Raw genomic sequence first — 12,950 nt, 5'->3', positions numbered from 1 at the left:
CAGCAGGAGAGTAGAAGAGGCCATCCTGGCTCATGCAGATTCCGCAGTAACCAGGCACCTTGCCAAGAAAAAAATCAGGAAATAGCAGTGATCAGGAAATACATCTCATTAGCAGAGACAAGGCCAAGAGAAACAGAGTACAACACCAGTGGCCTTGCATACTGGCAAAGCAGTATCTCAAGACAAATAGATGTTGAATGTCAACATACACATAGGTTCCTCTGCTTAGCAGGGGCTGAGTATGGATTCTGGTAGGACTATTTCCCAGCTGGTGTTCTTCAGTAATTTCTTTGCCTTTTTTTTCTCCAGGGTTATTTATCTATATATTGCAAAGTGGAATAAGAAGAGTAAAAAATCAGTTAAAAACAAGAAAGCTCTGTCTTCCTTCAAACCATCATTTAGTTAAATGGAATTGATATAAAATATTTCAAGATGAAACACACTAGTTGAAAAGAAAAAAATCTGACACAAAGACACTCAGATGTTCAGTAGCAGTTTATACTTATCTGAATGACCCAGAGTGTATGAAACTTAAATGGGAACAAGTGGGTGACATTTTCTTTAGTTCGTCTCCTACTGGGAAAAAGAAAAAAGGAGTAGCTGTACTCCCACACAGAAATCTCTTTCAAGTTGTTAGCCTCGTGGTAAAGATTCAGCTGGAAGGAAAGTGTATGTCAGAGGCAAAGTAGAAGATTATCACTTACAAAAATATATCCCCAAAACAGTATAGTGACCTGCTGACTTCTACAACTAAATGTGCATCAGCCACAGAAAATTTTACTCCAGATGATCTTTTAGTTCTGTGAAATGTGAGGTTTAGCATGGTGCTAGAAGCCAATAGAGCACAGACTGAAAGCTGGAAGACCTGCTGAAGATAACAGTACTAGCATACACACAGATGACATCTTTTACCTCTTCTGGTGCCTGCAATATGCAAAAGCTTAAAGATATGGATTGCTTCAAAGGATTTATGAAACAGGTTTAGAAGCTTAAAGATCAACCAACGTCCATTGTAAAAGATACAGAAGATTCTGTAAAAAAAAAAAATCTTTCTCAAGAGATAGGTGAAAGGGATGCCATAATTATTTGCCAACTTGATTGAATTACTAGCTCTAAGAATCCTGAGTGACAATCAGGATATTGTGAAGGATTCCACTGAAAGCTGTACTTCATCAGACGTGGACATTTTGCTGTATTTGATATCAGTGAAAGCTATTCCTTTCTTCAGACTGGTCTTCTTCCAGGACAGAGACATTTTTTGGGATATGAGCTTTATAAAACTGAAATTAAACTGTATTGCTCCTACGATAAGTTAAGGGATAGGCATGTAGACAGCTATCCTTCACGGGCACTTTGCAGCTACAGTTAGAAAAGATTGGGTATAGCAGGGGGCAGATACTCAAGTCTTCTGAGGTAGACTTGAGCATACCTCACCTGCAAAACAAGGAACAGTGACATACAGGGCCTTTGAAGTTCAGTGAGCAGCTGAAGACACAGAAGTTTGCTACTGGAAATTAAGTGGCATGAAACTGAAAAAATATGATGCTGTGGTTAAAGAAAAACCCAACTCTCTTCTGCTGGGAAGGCAGATCAAGTAATGAAAAGGATTTTAATTCTTTGGTTTCCTGCAACAGCCGTAACAAATCTATGGTTAACGAGATGGCCCAACAGGTTCTTTCCAATTCCCTGAGCCTAAAGACTCCAGTGCAACTCAGTTGTTGGGTTGAAGGGAACCTGGAATCAAGTCTTGGGAGAAAGGGATGACCAGCATAAACCTCTTCTCTCACTCCAAATGGAAGGTGGTCCTTCTTCAACTTCTCCAGCTAACTCAAAGTACACGTTTGGTTTGCTTATTTTTAACACATATACCTGACTTTCCACATCAAGAGAGCTAAAACAGCCCACATGGTAGAGGCTAGTTATATCTTGTACAGCTAGAAATCACTACACTGTATATGGTTACAATACATGCAACTACGGAGTAATATGGGTCAATATATGGCAATTGTGATAAACTTCTACAAAACTAATAGGTTTTTGAAAATTCCCAGTATTCATGCAAAGTAGTATGTTTGGAAATCAAGATTTCTAGTGTCCCGTGTTTCAGAACAGGCAGCCCTTGAACTCCGAGCCCCAGGTTTTCCAATTTCCTCACTACAGAAGCAGGTATTGAAATGGCCACAGAATTTTTCACAAGGTCCATAAATACTTAATCTCATTTACCTCAAAGATTTTGAACATATGAACTTTTACCAACTACAACTTTTCACAGTTTCTGCTACATGGAAAATGCTGATGCACTAATGTCTTAATGTGGTTAAATGTAATTTCAAAATATGGGTATTTCCCATCAAGTGGAATCTCTAGGTTTTAAGCTCTCTATTTAGAAAACTGCAAATCTTCATACATTAAATTATTTCCACTTGTCTTAAGATCAGAACACTATTTGACTAAGTAAACCATATGTAAAGAGCACACATTTATTTTCCTAAATTACTTTCCTCAAAAGTGAATGAATAGAGATTCTGGCCAAGATTTTCAAGCATGGATGCTTAAATACAGGCTCTTAGACTCAAATATAGGAGCTTGAATGAATGCTCTCATTTTCAGAATTGCTGAGGTCCTGTAAAGTTAGTAAAATGAAAAGATGCCAGTAATTTTAGAAGTCAGGTCATGAATTTAGGATCCATTCCCTTCTATTTCTTTTTTTTTTTTTAATCACGATATCTTAGTTTTGCATTTGAAAACTTGTCCCTAATCAGAGTTATGATCTGCTTGCTCAAGCATTTGTGGCCCTTTCTTTTCAAATAGCCACAGTCACTGAGTTAAATACAAAAATCTACAATTGAAAAAGGGAGCAGGGAACCAAGACTCACTCTTCCCTTCTGTATGATTCCATAGCTCAGTTGTTAGTAATTTGAAAAGCAGCTGCTTGGCTGCTTGGTAGCACAGTTCTCTCTGCAACAGAGGAATTTTATTTTCTAAGAATATAAAAAGGTCAGTAGCCCAGGGGGTTTATTTCCAAAACCTATACTTTATTAAGGGAAGCACAACAAGGTAATACCTTTTATATCTGTAACAAATGGTTACAAGAAACTTCAAACAGAAATTATAAAAGGCAGCTTGGGAAATTTTTTTTCCTAATGCCCACATGACAATCCCTCTCTCATACATGGAGAATTTTAATGTGAAAATCTTTAAGATTTTTCATACCCCTTCACATCCAGTATTGATTAAAATGGTCCCCAAACTATTGGAGAGATCTTAAATATGCACTTGCTACATCACTTATGGATCTTCTTGTTTAAAGACGTTCTCTGGGAAATAAAAAGAGATTTCACAGGCAGATTTTTTTAAACATTGCTTTCTCCATTATGCCTCTATTGTTAGGACTGATAGAAGACACAAAAAGAAGTGTGCATTTTGATGCATTTATATGGATCAGAGAAACCAGGTCATGCTTTATAGTTTTTGCAAGAAGAATCTCCCACAAAAACTGACATGTTAGAAAAGTTGAAAACAATGACAGAGATTTTAAATTCTCAAATTAATTCCATCAAGGCAAAGTGGTCTCCATGGAATATAGCCATTAGATTACATAAGCTTTAATTACCAGCCAGAGTTGACTTGTGACTCTTACTTGGAAATTACATGTTATCCATTTTATTTAATTTAGATTTTCATTTGGTTTGCCTTATTCTACTTATTCTAAGAAAAAAAAAAGTTCATTATTCATACAGCAATCTGTAGCACAGTTTTATATTCTGATCTTAAAAATGTTTAGACATTTGCTTAACTTTGAGATTATAAACAGCCTTCTTAAAGGAAAGAGACTACTTCATATTAAAAAGCTTTTGTCTAATTGACTGTTTGTGTTTACATACCTTACAAAACCACCCCTCACCCCCCATTACTATGTCACCAATGCTGTAGCATCGATGGAGGCACTGCTAAAGAAGGAAGTGCAATGATTCTCTGAGGAAGAGGGACTAAGATAGCAGGGGAAAAAAAACCCAAAACCAAAAAGGCACAAAAAACCAAGCCAGTATTAGCTGGCATAAAAGAGAAGTTAATTTTTCACAGATTGTCAGGTTGACCCAACATGTTGTAACTGTGTAATTTTGGTCTTTGTTCCCAAATGAAACATAGTGTTTAGCATGTCTTTGGAAAATAAAAGATACATTAAAAACCATTTTAGCTCTTACTCAAGACTTACCTGAGCAGAGAGAGAAATGATCTTTGTAATATGAAACATAATTGTGGGCTGTTTCTGTGGCCCTCTAAGCTTTAGAATTTTCAGAAATGGAGTAAAACACTGAAAATCACCAATTAACTTGGATCAATAGTTGCAAAAGATTCAAGAAGAGTTATCAGCCACAGGAAACTGCTTCAGTTTTAAAACGCAATGCAGTGCTTTTTGCATACTACATTTGCATTTACAAAACTACTTGCATTTAATTGTGCCCTTTCGACCCAATATATTTAGGTTTTGATGTTTAGACTTTCGGTTTGGGAAAAGTAAAGTTATGTTGCACTTAGCACACAGGGATACAAGCTTGGCTTGTGTTAAACTGACTCAGAGATAATTTCTTTTAGCCTGAAATAGATTTATAAAATCTGTCATAATTGGGAACTAGATGTGCAAGAGAGGAAAGCAGGAAAGTTGCAGGCTAGGACTGAGTGCTCATTCTACAAGCCTCCCTCTGTGCAGCGCTGCCAATGCATATTTATCAGACTGCAAACCCTGCACTATTCCAGCTCTGCTGAGTCTCCTCCTGAGAACAAACTGTCAGTTATGTCAAACTGGGTGTTAAAAGCTGCTGGGATTTTGTGGCTGGAGCATACGCTTTCCAAAGACAAAACTGGAATCAAGCTCCTTTACCACTGGGAATGAAACGCATTTCTGAACTATGGTGCCCTTATGTGGAATCAACCACACTACCCCTTTCCTCTCCTCTTCCCACTCTCTGGAACCTGAAGACAGATATAGTTTCTCAAATGGTCTGAACACGTAGCTTGCCTGACTCTCGTGATATGTATCTGGTATGACTACAATCAGAAACTTGCTTTTTTAGACCTGTGGAGAGCTGAAATGTTCAATATGCAGAATTTGCTGTACATTCATGCAAGAGAGAAGAGACAGCACACTCCATCTATAGAAACTCCTGTGGCTTTTATCCTTAATGACCCAGTACTCCTGCTGTTTTGTGTCTCTATCTAGCACTCTAGCTCAAAGTTGGGGGTATAACAAATATGTTAATGCACCCTGGGAGTAGAATGACATGGCCTCCTTTTCTCAGAGCTTTCCTGATAGCAAAGTAGGAATTTCCTACAGGAGTAGGGTCTTTAGGTATCTCATTTTGTACCAAAATGCACAGCTAAAACATGCTTTAATTACTAAACAAGACAGAAATGCTAAAAACATCACATGACATCACGAATTCCAGATAGATTCACTGAAATCGGTGCTCTTACAACAAACACCAATTGAGGTGCAGGAGGACAGGTGAGGATATTAAGCCTAGTTGCTCTGAAAGGTCAGTTGTTTAACCAATACATTGTATTCAGGTTATTTGTTCTGTTATTGCAAAACTATATTTGAGATTGAATGTGGTGATCCTACAGAGGAAGGGCCAGTAGCCTAAATTTAGAGATTAGGATAGCAAACTTCCTGTTAAGCAAACATCTCCATTGGAAACACAGTCCTTTCAAATTCTGCTTTGCTTGGCTTATTGGACAGTGCCAGCTAGGATGTGCTCCCTGGTGCACATTTAGAGATTAGAATTAGAGACATCTCCATGCCTGTTTTCACTGATGACCCTAAGTCAGATGGTAAACTTGCTGCTGATGTCATGAAGCATTCACTATCCGCACCAACTACTTCCAACTCTCCTAACTCAATTCTCCTAATGCAGTATCATGACCTGTGTCCATCCTTCATTCCTACAATTAAATAGATCCTAGCAATTAAAAGAAGCCTTCTTTCCAATTATCATTTCTGACGTGCATACTAGTCTCCAAGATAACACTGTTTGCATGTGGCAACCAATGCAAGGAGACTTGGTTCTAAATCAATTTTCAGCTGAGCTTGTTGCTTCTTTGTTGTTTATTCTCCATTCTTCCTCACAATTGCCACTTCAAAGATAAAGATTCAAGAAAGGACTGCTGCTGAAGCGTGGCCATGTAGCCATAGCATCAACGGATGCTTAAAAAGCCTGTGTTTTCTAGAAGATAAGGAAGAATTGCCTGTAAGAAGCTCTGTCCTTTTTGAGAAGGTATTCTTTTTCTAGCAAACAATTTAATGCCTGGTGAGAAAAGCTAGTTCTAGGCAGGAATGGACTTAGATTTGTCTTGAGCAAACAAGGGAGATAGGTTATCTTGAATGTAACTAACTGTACTAAAATTTCATTAGCTATACTGGACTTTATCTTGATCACCTCTGCTGAGCTAGACAAACCCTTTGCGATGAGCAGTAGTGCTAGCCAGACAACAAATATGCTCTTGATAAGGGCAGAATCCAGACTTAGAAATACCAATGCTAATTCCCTTTGTTTTGGTTTAATATTTTAATTAATTCTTATTTAATAATTTAATTACAAAGCAGATTTTTTTTATAAATTTGCTAATTGCTCAGATGAGTGGTTTATGTAAAACAGGGACATTTCCTTTAAGTAACACAGAGAGAAGCTGTTTAAACCTTTGAGCTGCGAGATTCCTATTGTTTACAAAACATTTGGAAACATACTGATTAAAGTCTTCTCAAAATGGATGCAAATACTAGCAGAGAAAAACATGGAGAAATTAACCACAGGGATAACTCATGTCACCACAAAAATATGATTTTCCATGAAATTGCTTAGAAACAACAATCAAAATAGACAAAACCTCCTCACATCCCTGCAATATAAAGCCAGTTTACACTGAATAATTCAAACCTCTAATTGGAAATAGACACACTTTTAAAATTCAACAGAATTTTAACACTCAGAAAAATTCTGCACTGAAAACTACACAAATTTTTACTGTTGTTTTGCTTTTGTTATGTCTATTTTAGTACTAATTTTTTGCTCCTAGCCCTCATCCAGCATGAATATGCTACTTCTGAAAAGACTTGGGAAAGGCTATGTGTTGATAGTGGAAATTGTTTTCATATTTTGGAGATTAAACAATATTTACTGAGTCTTATTCTATATTGGACAAGGTGAGAATTTATATTATTTTACAAAACTTAGCAAAAATAATATAAAAAGGTGTAATAAAACCATTGTAAAGGAGTGATTACTAGGACTTCCAGCAGAAGACTGGAGGCAAACATAAGGAGCAAAATGTGGGGCTGGAATGCCCCACTCATACTACCTGTAAGATATCAGCACATGACATGAACAAGAGTCACCCCCCAAGCATAAAATTATCTTTCAAATAAAGCAGCATGTTGAAACTACCTCCTGTTTATACTGCAAGCGTATTTTATCAGTCTATTTGTCCTGAGTCAAACAGTCTGATCACTTCCCTATTTTAATTCCCTTTATGCAACATTATTGGAAAAAATCTCTGAGAGACATTTCTAAACTGGACAAGGGATATCTCTTTTTCTGGAGCTGCTGTCTATTAAGGGAATTGGTTATTTTGTCTTCATTGTGCATTTATGCCCCTCAATTTTGGGATCTAACTGTGCTCCATGTGCTAAAAGCAGGTTGCAAAACCTTCTGAGTGGTTGCAAGTAGCTGTTCCAAAGCCAGAATAACCAATCTGACTTTAATGAAATAGTATATACTGACTGTAATAACAGGTTTACTTCAAAAACAAATGTCTAAATTGGACGCTGGGATAGTCAAGTAACCAGTGTGAATTTATCATCTACACCTGCGCCACAAATCGATGCCAGAAATAGTCTAAATGAATACAATACTGTTATTACTATTATTATTATTATTTTTATGTTACAGCATTCAGGACTGTGCAGATGCTTTACAGTAAAGATGGATACTGTCCCTAAACACACAATGCAACAGGGGTAGCAAGTGGATCTGTGATCACTCTAATTCACTGTAGAAATCTTCACACAGGTGAATCTATTTGTGGTGATCACAAATTTCATGCTTCATTCCTTCCAAAGAAAAAAGCAATCAGGGAAGGTAATCCAAATTTCTTTTGAAGGCAGGGACTAAATGCAATAAGAGTTTATTTAACCATAATCAGATATACAACATACAAGAAAAAAAAACTACCTTTACCTGTGAAATAAGACAGACTTGACAAGTGTGACAACATCCCGACTGGCATTGTACCCTGCACAAACAATGGCAACGTGGATAGTCTGTGGGAGAAAAGAAACAAAAAGAACAAAAATGAAAGCCTGCTCCTGTGTTCTGTCACTCACCAAGGAGAGCACACACACGACAGCGCTATTATTTAGTGTGGCGACTGTTAAAGATTTGAGTGGGTGTTTTGCAGCTGTTTGCAGCCCACTTGAGGCAGTTCGTTAAAAACATCTTAATTGATTTATAAGACCATCGTCATTCCAAAGTCGTTACTACCCCTAAATTACATCAGATGTTTGAACAGAATTGAATTTATTAGCTAAGAGCATACGTGTGTATGTCATGTACACGCCCTCCCCAAATAAGCAGCACACACAGTTCTGAGTATGGAAACATGCAGACATTTTTAATCTTCTCAACTAAAGTTTAAAATTATGACAGATAATTATAAGCAGATATGCTCTTAGAAATTTTGTACAATTTCTTCATTATGCACAGCCACTAAGGAAAGGGTGAGCAAGCTCTCGTGGATGAGCATGACTGGGACAATTGGTTTGCCAGGGCTGGATGCATCCCAGTGATATGATGGGACACAAGCTGTGAAGGCAGGTAGCCACCTCCTTGAATGTGACTACCAGTATGGGCTGCACTGGTAGTGTTAATATGAAGTTAAATACAACCCCCCCAAACACATTCTCTCCACCTCACAATGCTGGTAAATTATCACTTATTCTGTGCATTCGTACCTCCCATTTAGCATGAGGCAGAGGTTTCCTCATCTCTTCAGGAGGAAAGGGAAAACTGAAAAGGCTCTACGAGTCATTATTATTTATGCAGTAAGTACTAATCTGAAAAATGTGTTACATTACTCTGCTCTGGTTTTAAAATTAGTCATTTTTATTCCCTAGGGACAAAAAAAATTAATCCTAGCAAGTTCTGACTCCAGGTTCTGTAATACTCGGTTTCTTAGTGGTCACAGAAATGAAGGAGAGTTCACCATGCTGGCAGCACAAAGCTGCCATTGGGGACACAGCTGTGAAACTGCAGGGAAGCCTCATTTGGCTTCCATTTGAAGCTTGGTTAGCTGGTTTCTCACGCACACATCTCTCATTTTCCACAGAATGCTCACTATGCTGAGAACAAATGAGGAATTCTGTCTCTTCACACAGTCACAGATTCCCAAAGCCTGGCTTGTAACAGAAGCAGATTTACACAAGAGGTGGCATGTGTTGGGCACATCTAAAGAGTCCACAGCCCCATCCATTACCATCACCTCGTACAGGGCACAATTTGAATCATAAAACTGCCAAGAGGCTGTGCCACTGTGGAACATCCATATGAACATTGCAGCTGCCTCCAGCCCTAGAGTGTGTTTCACAAGCTGTGGCATTTAAGATCTGAGGTTTTAAGAGGAATTGAATTAATAAGACAACTGTCTGTCCAGAAAGGTGTAAGAAAGAAAAGATATTGCAGTATATTTTGGCAACAGCTCTGTTGCCAATGCTTTAAATCTACATTAAAGTCAATGGGAGTGGAGCATGCTCAACACTTAGCAAAAATTGACTGTGTTTCTCTCTTGTGATAAGAGGGGAGAACAGAGGCTGCTTATTAACGACTTTTATTGCAGCAGGAGTTTGTACTGTACTCATGAGCATGAGTGTACTCATTCCTGATACTGCACACAGTGCCTCCTCTCTGACTGCCAGCTGGTCCTTCTCAGGCATTTCGAAGACCTAAGGTCCTTCCCTTCAATGCCAGTTAAAATCAAATTATCTGAGAACAGTTTCATGCCTGCTTTAAACATTTCACCCAAAGACACTGGACCAACACAAACATTTTAGGGGTTTTGACAGAACAGCACTGTCCTATCACTATCAACATAATTTTATACTACCTCTACTTGCAAGAAACACTCTCTTTACAGTCTCTCTCCACCTTACAACTCCCCTAAAAATCAGTTTATTCTGTCAAGGACTTTCCCACATCTGTACTCCTTTTACTAAATCAGTTTGTTTCAGAATTATAAGCAGGCTTTCCTCGCTGTCTTCTAGTAGTTGCTGTTGCCTTGGATGCTGTTTTAGCCAGGGCACAATGAGAGCAGCACATGTTACTCTTCTGAATGTTCTTTTCCAGTTCAGAGACACAGGCATCCATGTACCTTCTGCTCAGCCTCTCTGTGGTGTTTGATATTACATATCACTTCTACTCCTGCCTACAATCAGTTATACAAAAAAGCCATAATCCTCAAAGAGAACAGAAATCTAGACCTTTTTTCCCAAGTTTCTGCCTGCAGCATGCTGCAAGACTCAGTCTGTTCCTCTCCTTTTCCTGATTCACTTTCCTCTCTTTCATTGTCTCACTCTTAAACAAAATCAGTGGGAAAACACTGATAAGCCAAAATGAAGTCATCAACCTGAACTATCTGCAGATGTTTGTATCCTAAGGGAAAAAAAAATTATTTCCAGTTTTCTCCACGTTTGTTCCAAATGCACGTTTGGATAGCGAGCAGCTGGCTGCAGCCAAATTCTAGCACAATACGACAATTGTAGCTGGAAGAAGAAAGCACCTCAAAGAATTTGCATCCTCCTCATCATACTACTGTAAACATCAGCTCCCAGATTTTGAAAATAGTCCCCTCTCTCAACGTCTTCTTTTCCATCTGCAGATGACTAGAAGACTGTATCCCCCATCCCACCAGAACTGACTGCTGTGATTCACACAACCTCTGGACTGAACACTGCAGCCAGCACCCAGGAGTGAAACCACAAAAGCAAAGAACGCTCCAACTACCACAAAGTGCATCAGCCTGCCTGCCTGGCTCAACATGGCCCATCAAACCTCTCACACCAAGGCTCTGCATGTTTCTTACTGATGATGACATTCCATGATCATTCTAGATAATTCTAGGCACATTCTAGCCTGGATATTCAGAAGTCACTGTGAGTCTAAACTGAGCTTCTTTGAAATGTTTATCCTCCTCCAATGCTCTCTTTAAAGTGAATGATAGACAAGTTCATGACTTGTTGCAAATCTGGATTTGGCCATTCATTGGAGATGCTTTTGGATAATGTAACTCATTGCAGCAACAGATGAAATGATGATACATCTTACTTTAAAGACTCAATGAATTCTTTCTCTGTTTATACATGTAGATATGAATAGGTAAGCAAAACACTGTGGAAGTTCATCACATAATTCTTCCCAAAGGCTGAGGATCAGGGACATAAACAGAACTATTTTTAATTGTAAATAGTTTAGGGAGCTCTTGGTCCAAGTACTTACAGGAAGTAATTAAAGAAGTACTTAAAGAAGTTAAGCTCTTTTAGGAAAGAGAGTTTTAAGTCATACCAAGGTACACGCTAACATAGTTCAGAAACTCTTCAGCCAGTACAGGACAGAAAAACTGTTTCTGAATGCATTATTTCATGTAAGGCTATTCTGGGATAATATTAATGGAAAGAAGAAGGTTTTGGGAACCCAAAACCACTGGGCCTTAGATCCCATATTGATGAGGAGTATATGGTGCCTACATAAATAGATGCTATTTTTTTTCCTTCTTGGGCTACTTTTTGAATTATGAAATAGTGAGTTTTGCAAATTCTAATTAGTTCCTATAGCTAAAAATAATCTTTGGTAAAACATTTCATACTTCAGTAATTTTCCAGCAGTGATAGCTAGGCCTTCCATTGTAGATATTTAATCCTTCATAAGTAATTGTTGAATGTGATTAAGAGATATTAGAAGTATGTTACAAAATGTTTGTATTCATAGCATATTTGTAAATACACTACAAATAGTTTACAGAAGCAGGTATGTTACACTGTTTAGGTTGGTGAGGGTCTGGTTTTGGTGGCTGTGGAGTACTACACACTTAACCCTATTGAACAACACTGCTGAGAACAGTAATAAAAATTTGCCTGTAAAACTGCTTCAAATGTGAAGTATTTTGCTAACCCATTAAATGCTATACTAATAATTACCAATTTCCTAATGTAAAATCACTTTTGAAAATATTTATAATTGCCCACTTAATTCCAAGTGTATGCTCAGTTTATGGGGCACAAGCTGGAAAGATATGGTAATAACATAGTAAGAAAGAGGCATATAACTGTGTTAGCTTCCATTGGCATTATGCTCTCCTTCTGAAGCCTGTTGTGTGTGCTGACATCTGTGTAAGGACTACTTGTACTTTTATTTTCAAGGTTTCTCTTTAAATTGTCTACTACTGGGAAGGTATGACAGGCTGGGACTCTGATTTTTCCTTGCAGTGTAATGATGGTCTGTTTTACAATATCAGAAGAGCTCTCCTGTGATGCAACAGAGTAGGAAGCTGTGGCTGGAATGCAACAAACCCACAGCTATTTGATATAGATCACAACTATTATCACACAGATTATGCTTTATCAGAGATTTAATGTTCATTCATTGTAACTGCATTTTCAAATGTTTTAATCATCATTAAAGACCATCTCAAATTAGATTCTGAAATGTTATCTTTAGTAAATCTCTAAGAACAGACTCAATGAAATGAACAACCTATTCCTAGCTTTCTTAGTCTCCCACAGAGCTCCAGTCTTCTCAAGAACTCTGGTTCTTTACTACCCAACTTGCTGACTCTCGCTGTGATAAATTCCAGGGTCAGGAGCTAAAAAAGATTTAGTTTGCACATCTGAAATGCTGAAAACAGAG

At 37.9% G+C, this 12,950-nt stretch overlaps 1 protein-coding gene across 1 annotated transcript in view; it reads right to left on the bottom strand.

Moving 5' to 3' along the window:
• Positions 1 to 12,950, bottom strand: part of LARGE1 (LARGE xylosyl- and glucuronyltransferase 1) — a 281,360-nt gene that overhangs the window by 131,223 nt on the left and 137,187 nt on the right. The window contains 1 exon segment of the mRNA XM_050323702.1: positions 8,235 to 8,317. Within this exon segment, the coding sequence (XP_050179659.1) occupies positions 8,235 to 8,317 (83 nt within the window).

Source organism: Myiozetetes cayanensis, unplaced genomic scaffold (genome assembly GCF_022539395.1).
Source record: "Myiozetetes cayanensis isolate MyiCay16 unplaced genomic scaffold, myiCay2020 scf3, whole genome shotgun sequence".
NCBI classification, from domain to species: domain Eukaryota; kingdom Metazoa; phylum Chordata; class Aves; order Passeriformes; family Tyrannidae; genus Myiozetetes; species Myiozetetes cayanensis.
The sequence above is the reverse complement of the archived record's forward strand: the minus strand, read 5'-3'. Positions and strand labels throughout refer to the sequence as shown.